Here is a 9,181-nt window from a genome sequence, read left to right as displayed (position 1 = left end):
ATGAAAATCTTGACCTTTTCTACAGTTTTAGCTTTCCTCTCCTTTGTTCATACTGCTTTTCAGACACTCGGTGAGTCTATTTTTTACTATCCCCTTGCAAAAGTGGATGTGAAAGTGGGCATCTTTATTGTCTTGCTGGTTTCTCAGAATCTTTAAGATTTTCACATAGATTTACTACTCTACATTTCATATTTCTGCTAATGGGAGCTGTCCACAGAAGCTTCCACAAAACAGAAACAGAGATGCTGATTTACTTTTAAAGAGAGGAGAATATTCAAAATGGGGTAAAGCTGGGAATCCCGAGTCAGGACTGAGTCACATCTATGAATAAAGATTGCCTTTTGGGTACAATTTATTTACTGGTTATGTTTGCTACTATAAAGTAGATGTACTTCACAGTGTGCTCTATAGTCTTTGTCTATATGTGTGTGACAGGCTGACAAAATAATGAAAAGGATAAAGGAATTAAACAGGGTGTTGCATGTGTATCTCCTAGCCTTAGTATGAGATTGTGTGGGATGTGTTGGAACTTGTGGATTGATGTAACGTGTAGCAATGTGGCTGAGAAGAAGCCATTAAAAAAAAAATGGAAATATTTGAGAGTCAAGAACAGCTGTGGAAATACCATTACAGCAGTAAGAGTAAAGATAAGAGGGATACTCAAGGCTCTGAAGTTGGCCAAAGACAGATCCTAGCTCCCTTCTGAAGTATGATGATAATTTTCAAAGATGTGTTTATTTTGTCCTTCAGTTCATTAGATTTGTGAAGTGGGGTACATATCACAGCTTCCAAAAGCAGACACTGTTCCATGTCAGCTGTGACAGCACCACCCAGTGCAAACAGGGGGTCTCCCACCTGCTCTGTGAGCAGAAACCCGACCCAAAAGCAGAAACCTCACAGTTTCCAGCAAGAACTCCTATTATTAGACCCAAAAATTTGATGAGGGATGACAGCTGGTACTTAAGGGACTACATCACACACTTATTTACTGAGCAATAAGAGATTGAAGACTTTATAATATTTAAAACTTTTTGCCTAAATGGACAAGGAAAGAAGAAACTAAGTCTCAGCTTCAAATTTAGATTTGCAGAAGTGAAACTCTATGTATTACTGACCTGATCAAAGTAATAAAGGGACCTTCTGGAAGAGCTCAAGAACTATTCTTTCTGTCACACCCTCTCAGAATTTCCCAGTTTTTCTTCTCTGTTCACTACCCAAGACTGGCTTGCCCTAACATCCTACACTTGTCCTAAAAATTTACTTTTGTGCATGGAGGGGAATCTCACTGCCTCTTGTGAGCTATTATTTCAGATGGACATGGCAGTGATGCTGCATCTCTGTTTCCAGGTGTGAATTTGAGGCACAGAGGGCTGAAGGGCAAAAATTTGCTCTCATGTTCTATAGGTCCTAGAATATTCCTTGTAGGGCAAATTTCAATCCCTCATGACCCAAAGCCAGTGAGAGCTGCATGCTACCTGACATTTTTAGGACAATTCAGCTGTTTGCCCAGGAAGATTTGCTTTGTGTGCCACGGCAGAGTTGCAGTTCTGGACAGCAGGGCTTACTGATCTCTATGGATTACTACAGCAGTAACCCTTTGGGAGTGTAAACTATCTTGTGTGGCACTCACAATGCACAGGCCCACATCTACAGTATCTATATAATATCTATATCTATGTCATTGTTCTTGTGACAATGCTTGTGATTTATTGTGCAAATTATGTTGACTTCTTATGATAGATGTGCTAAGAAAAGGATAGTGGATCAAGGCAAGGTAACAAGTCACCATTACATGGTTTTTAATTCCAAAAAAATCCCCCATGGAGATGTATATCACATGAGCTAAATCTATAATGCATGAATGTGATGGCCAACTTCCAAATTTTCAGTAAAGGTCTCTTTTGGAATTCTTGAATGAAATGTGCATTTCAGAAGATAAAATTCCATTATTATAATCACATATTGGAAGCTATCTTAATGTAGTTTATGTGTTCTTATTTGCCTGTATTGTGTTCCAATGTATTTACTGAGCTTCCCTGAATGAAATGTGTCTTGAAAATGCCATTTGATCCTTGTAAAAATTTGCAGCCTCCTGACATGAGTGGGATCAACACAGAATAAACAGCACATATTTCTCCTCACAAGCTCCCCTTACCATGTGCTCACCCGAACCAGTTATTCTGAATGTTTTGTTTTACAGACAAGGAAGTATTCTTAATATTCAATGAGGATACTAAGTCCTGTTTAATTGCTCAGAGTTCTGAGGCAGTCACAACAGCTGCTTGCAAGAAAAGCAGTGACTTACAAAAATTCAGGTGGGTCTCTGATCATCAGTTAATGAGCATGGCATTTGCACAATGCTTGGGAGTGCCCAACAAGAGAAACCAGGCTAAAATTTCTCTGTACCCATGCAACAAGAAAAGTGAATTCCAGAAATGGGAATGCAGAAATGCAGCCTTGGCGATCCAAGGGGAAGATTTATTTCTCAGTGCTGGCAAAAAAAATGAAAATATTGTGCTGAAAACAAGATCAGAGGCAAAGGATAAATGGAAGATCTATGGAACCATGGATAATTTGTGCTCTCAAAGATATGAAGGTAAAGTTTAAAGGTTATTTTTGGTGCTTTATTGAATCTACTTGTCTGCCCATAGAGATAGGGTCTTTTGTTTTCTGCCCTCCTTAGCCTAATATCAGCTTTTCCCCTTGAGGCAATTGTGGGCTAGAGAATGATTTGTTAATTTATTCAGGCCCATATCACTCCATCCTAGAGAAAAATAGCTGCTTAGGTTCAGACAGAATGCAGTATGTGCAAAAAATGTGCATATTTTTTGTTCTTTACTTTTAAAGCAAATGTGGATGTAGGGTTTTTTTAAACTGTTAGTGTTAATCACTCTTCCCAGTGGTGCCTAGCAATAACACAGTGGGCAGAAACTGAAGCACACAAAGTTCTGCTTGAACAAGAGGAAGAACTTCTTTTACCAAGCACTGGAATAGATTGTCCAGAGTTGTTGTGGAGTTTCCCTCACCAGAGATATTCAACATCCATCTGCACAGCATCCTGGGCCATGCCCTGCTTGAGCTGGGAGCTTGCACCACATGACCCTCTGTGATCCCTTCCAACTTAAACCATTCTGTGATTCTGTGACTTTGCAATCAAAGCACTTTATTTAGCTGCATTCTATTTCTACTGAGATTGTATTAGTATTATTGGATGAAAGGGAAAAATCTCTAAGTTTAATACATCAATATTAAATGTAAGGAAATAATTCCATGCATAGTACCTTCAGTTGCCCTACGAGATTTCAGGTGCCAAAAACTCCCACAATATTAAGCCACATGAAGTGGAAGTTAAGGCACATGATAAAAAGATAACATTATATTTAGAAAATTATATGCGAGATAAAAAATATAGATATTATTATGTTGTTATATATTATATATAATATAATTATATATCTAATAATATATGTATTATATTATATATGAGATAAAAATCACTGCAGCTCTTTCATAGTTGTCTACAGCATGAAACTGCTCAATCTCTAGCTGGTACAGCTGATGATGTACCCCAGAAGCAAAGGATAAATTGTGAAACCTACCAAGAACTTCTGTGGAAGACATTGCTGGTGACAGCAGTTCCCCAATTACGCTGCTGTAACACTTGTCGTGCTTTCTCCACGTAGTCCCATGGAGAGTACAGACACACATATTCACAAAGCTATATTAAAACTTCTCTTTTTCCCCCTCAGACATGTTTACACTGTTAGGAAATTCCAATGGAGCTCCGTGTGCCTTCCCCTTCCTGCTGAGTGGAAGATGGTACACTGAGTGCACAGCTGCTGGCAGGTCAGACGGTTTGTTCTGGTGTGCAACAACGCCCAACTTCGATGAGGATCATTTGTTTGGGTTCTGTCCAGCTGCCAGTAAGTCCCACATGCTGACATAGACCCTGTAACACAGCACTGCTATGTACATGTATCAATATTGGGATCCTGTTAATAATGTTGAAGGAAAAAACCTTGCAGTGGCCTAAATTTTACCCAAAAATGTCTTTTCCATGCAATAACGTTCCTGACAGAAGTAACAAATCTACTTGCTAACAGCCTACAGTAAGGTTGAAAGTTGTCTGGGTGTGTCCATCAGTAGTTAAGATTGAGGAAAAAACAGTGTGCTTTAAATATGACTCTCTTCAGCATAGAATCACCTGAAAATTGATATGCAATTCACCGTGATGCTTTATTGCAGTCAGGCTCAAGAGTTTGCTGAGTATTTGAGGTGTGGCCTCACCAGTGCAGAATACAGAGGGGCAATCACTGCCCTGCTCCTGCTGGCCACACGGTTGCTGATACAGGCCAAGGTGCTGTTGCCCTCCTTGGCCACCTGGGCACTCTCTGTCTCACCTTTGGCTGGTTATCAGCCAGCACCCCCACGCCCATATCCACTGGACACCTTTCCAGCTGCTCTTCCCCAAGCCTATAGCATTGTAAATGTGATTAGTCATGGCATAGTTTCACAAGAAATGTTTCATTACTGCAAATGTTTGTATTTCAGTTTTGTTCCAGCCAAGAATAAGCTTGGGCTTGCCTATGAGCTTCTGAACAGGTTCTCAGGGTAGACAGTGGCCAAGACACAGTTTTGATTTGTTGGCCTCTTTACAATATTCTTTTTCTCCTGGAGATTATTAAATTTGAAGGGGAAAGTGCAAATAAAGGATGAAAGGCTTATCACTGATAATGTCAATGACACACCCTCTTTTCTTAACAAAAATTATGATAACTTCTGGGTCTGATCCTTAATTGCTCCAAAATGTTATTTCACAAACAAGCTTGCAGTTAAATTTTGCCATAACACATTGTCTAAAATGTTTATTACAAACCCAGGTACTAAATCACCTTTCTCTCACGCAGACATTGACAGATTTTGGAGTACAGATCCTTTGACAGGAACCTACTACCAGATTAACCACCAGTCAGCTCTCACATGGCACCAAGCAAGGAAGAGCTGTCAGCAGCAGAATGCAGAACTATTAAGTGTCACGGAGATACATGAACAAATATATCTAAGAGGTGAACTAATAAGCAAGATTCAGTAAAAACTCTTTTGAAAGGCTTTTTTGACTGATTACAAATGTTTCGATGCTTTAATCACATTACAGGAAATAGCTGATGTAAGAAAATGGTATCTACACTAATCAGAAATAACAAACCTACAGTACATTAAGCTTTTTATCTGTGGAACTTCAGTAAGTTGTGGAATTACTATCTGAAATTATTTATAGATATATATTTTTTTATAAAAAATATCTAATGATTTCTAACTAAATAAGCAAAAGTTAGATCAAGCTCAGAAAACACCAGAAAAATCCCAGAATAGGGAATTAAAAGAAGAAGAATTTTAGGAGACAGCCATTATATGGCATTTACATTATGTGACATGTTCTATGATTTGTGTTATATTTTGTGTTAATAAATCAATATTTTTAATGTATACCTAATGAAATACTTGCTTTGAAATAGAATACAAATTTTATACAGATTATAGATTTATGCACACTGTAGAACAAAGTGCATAAAGGTGCACAATTGCACCTCAAGCAAGAAAACTTATAACAGTATTAATAATAGAAATTCAATCTTTCAATTTTCGAAGCTTATTGTTTATATGTAACTGTAGAATAGCATTAAATTCAGATAAACAAATATGTAAATTAACATTTTTCAATTCTCTAGCCTCTATCTACAGAAAAAAACCTCTGAGTTTATTACCAGGAAACATGAATTCTGTACTGAGCTTACCAATCACTAGACATACTTTTACTATCTTCTTCTAAACTTTAGAAATGCTAAGTTTTCCTAGCAAATCTCGTTAGAACGAAATTCTTTTGGTTATCTAGATTTGATTGACAGCAAGAGATCCTCACTCTGGATTGGGCTTAACAGTCTGAATCTCAACAGTGGCTGGCAGTGGAGTGGTGGCTTTCCCTTCAGATACTTTAACTGGGCACCAGGTAGGAATCTTTTTAAACAGTTTTTGGGATTATAATCTGAGAATTATGCTTTTCTTCACTAGATATAACTCACAGAATTTCAAGCAGAAGACCTCAATAACCTCATCTCTAATCAGAGGCAGATAAAATAAAACACCCTAGTTGAGCTGTGTGGTACTGGGAATGCCTCCAAGCCAGTGAAATCCTCTGAGTCTGTACAACTTGCACAGGGTTATCAGACCCTGCATCCTGCAAGGACTCACTTGCCACTGAGCATTGCTCTTGCAAAGCCTTCCTCTTCACTTCCTATGCTTTTTTACTCTTCTCCTCTCATTCAAGAGTTCGTGGCATTGACAGGTTATCTTTGAAAGTCAATTATTTCCAAGGCAACAGAAAATTTTCTGGTTGCAGCAAATTCTGAATAAATTCAGGTATAGTCCAACTTTCAGCCTTCCCAAGACTCAGAGGCATCTCCTGCTGTTGCCTGGCACAGAAGATGAAGGGAAAGCCCAGAGCTGCTGAGTCTGGTGGAAGATTTTGTACCTTCGGTTGAGCTGGTCGAACTCCTCAAGCTTTGCGGGGCTGAGAGGAGAGTTCAGCTCTCAGGTCACTGAGCCCACAGCCCCAGGGCTCCTGGGGCCCCACACAGCGGCTGCGCTCATGAGCTGATCCTCACACTTCCCATTCAATGCAGAATTAATTTGTAACTTTTGTGGGGAAAGGGGAAAAAAGTAAGTCATCACACTGTGGGCCTGTCTGAGGAGAAAACACTGACCATTCCCCAGGGATAGTGTCCTCTGGAAAAACACCCTCTGGGGGTGTTGGTGGAAAAGGCAGGCGGAGGAGAGACAGCAATTGTGAGGGAATGTCAGGAGGTTCTGCTTGCAGCAAGGAGCAAATCTGCATTCAAATTGCAAAGGGACATGCAAAAAGGACCACTGTTCTGTAATCAAATGTGTGAATTATGCAATAAGCATCAAAAGAAATATTTTGATGGGTACTTCTAAATTACATTTCATTATCTCTGGTAGAAAATAATTGCAGGAGTGAAATAATGAGCCCATAATTGACACATGAAAAGGTGATCAGTAAATTGCTCTTTTAGCTGCTGACATAAACCCTGTGCTACATAAAAATAATTTGGTTTTTATCCCACGAAGGAAGCCCTGAGCCTGAGTCTGAAAAACTCTGTGCAGTACTAAACCCCAGAAGAGAGGCTAAATGGGAAAACCAGCCCTGTGAGCTGAAACTTGGCTATATATGTAAAAAGGAAAAATCTACAAAGGATCCTTTAATTCTACCATCAGGTATGTCAAGCAACTAAAAAACCTTTTGATAAAGGCATAATTTGTGTCACTAAAGTTAAGTTTAATGGCCATTTAAAATAAAAAGAAAAACAAGCATTGAAATTTGGTTTTCTGCTATGATGACAGGTACAGAACATAGCATATTTTTATTTCTTTAGCAAAATATATTTAAATACTGGAAATGTTCCTGGAGCCCACTAACCACAAAAGCATTTTTTACTTTATGTTAGTATTCACAATTCCAGAGGCACTGGGTTAAGCCATAGAGTTTCATGAAAGTATCATGGTCTGCATGGACATGAAAATAAAGTTAGAGGTGCTTCACCCTTCCTGTAGTACATTCTAATGGAAACAATTAGCTTGGGAAAATGGCATCAGTGGGCTCAGAGCAAATTCTTGATGGCAAAAAGATGGCAATCATTTTAGATTGCCATAAATATTTCTAAAATTTTGATCTAGAAAATGGCAGAAAGGAGCTTCCTTTGGACCACTTTTCTGCTATACTTCTTTCTGGTTTATTTAGTGGGAGTTGGCATGGAAAGCCATCTGTGCAGAGAATGACTTGTGCTGCAGTAATAATGACTTTCCTTTATGAAATATATAAATCATAATTGGGTGGGGTATGTTGTGTGGAAATGCTGCTTATGAAATTCCAAAATATTCCTCTGGTCAGTGAATATTTCACACTAGTGAAGCCCAGTACAGCTGGCTCCAGTCTTTTCCTCTTTTGTTTAAAAGCAATTTGCTTTCTGTAAAAGTACCATGAGCAACAGCATACAGACTAAAACATGTGTGAGGAATGAAGTACTGCTTCTTTGTTACCTCCTCCTTTTCATTCTAATTTGTTAATTAGCTAAATTTCAAATGTAATTGCAGTTATTCTAGACTTCAGTTTGTACCATTTAAAAACTTGAAATATCTATTGATTTTGAGGAGCTGTAGAGTCTGTTGAATGCCCAGAAGAATGGTTGCCCTATGGAGGTCACTGTTTCATGGTTCATAGAGACCCCAAAGAATGGAGAGAAGCCCAAATTTCCTGCAATGAGAGCAGTGGTGATCTGGCCAGTATCCACAACCCTGAGGAGCATGGCTTCATACTCTCTCAGCTTGGCTACAGTGAGTATTTCTACAGGGCAGTGTTGGGTGCAGAGAACTACACTACTAGAAATCTGACATCTTAAATCTTTTACTTAAATTTAAGTAAAATAATTATTTCTTGCTTTTTATGAATATTTATAGGGAAAGCCACAGATATATAGGTTAGAAAAACCTGAAAGCCAAAAACTCGCAAGAGGAGTCATTATGGTCTTTTCATTTTCATTTTAATTATTTTCATTTTGATTTTCATTTGTTTTTCACTGCATGAAATCACTTGAAGGAAATAACAGCTCTAGTCACTGCAGCATTTGAGTGTATTATCTGCATCAGACACGTTGTAGCTGTAGATACAGTAATGTACTGATAAAGCTGACAAATCTCATTTCCTACTGATTTTTTAACTTCTTGAAAGAAGAATGAGAATTACATTTTAAAATATCTCCTCTGTCTTTTATAGAGATGAATTTGCATTGCAACATTGCAATTTCAGCTCATCTCCATAAAATCTTGCTCCCATGGACTGTTTCAACTTGGGTAATAACACAAATGAATTTGTCCTTAGGAGCTGTGGATGAGCTGTGGATTGGCCTGAATGACCTCAAAATCCAAATGTACTTTGAGTGGAGTGATGGGACTCCTGTGACATATACCAAGTGGTTGTCTGGAGAACCAACCCATGAAGTCACTGGCCAAGAAGATTGTGTCATTATGGCAGGAAAGGTGAATCACTCCACGTGAATCATGCAGTGTAGCACTGCACTATTTGACTTTTGGCTATATTTCTAGGGAG

General features: G+C 38.5%; 1 protein-coding gene across 1 annotated transcript in view; it reads left to right on the top strand.

Annotated features, from left to right (window-relative positions):
* Positions 1–9,181, top strand: part of LOC131088218 (macrophage mannose receptor 1-like) — a 30,936-nt gene continuing 21,755 nt past the window's right edge. Inside the window, exons 1-8 of the mRNA XM_058032078.1 lie at positions 1–70; positions 2,201–2,596; positions 3,750–3,923; positions 4,908–5,066; positions 5,894–6,007; positions 7,147–7,293; positions 8,227–8,409; positions 8,954–9,111. Of these exons, the coding sequence (XP_057888061.1) occupies positions 1–70; positions 2,201–2,596; positions 3,750–3,923; positions 4,908–5,066; positions 5,894–6,007; positions 7,147–7,293; positions 8,227–8,409; positions 8,954–9,111 (1,401 nt within the window). The remainder of the gene's footprint in view (positions 71–2,200; positions 2,597–3,749; positions 3,924–4,907; positions 5,067–5,893; positions 6,008–7,146; positions 7,294–8,226; positions 8,410–8,953; positions 9,112–9,181) is intronic.

This window comes from Melospiza georgiana, chromosome 1, assembly GCF_028018845.1.
Source record: "Melospiza georgiana isolate bMelGeo1 chromosome 1, bMelGeo1.pri, whole genome shotgun sequence".
In the NCBI taxonomy this organism is placed as follows: Eukaryota; Metazoa; Chordata; class Aves; order Passeriformes; family Passerellidae; genus Melospiza; species Melospiza georgiana.
The sequence above is the reverse complement of the archived record's forward strand: the minus strand, read 5'-3'. Positions and strand labels throughout refer to the sequence as shown.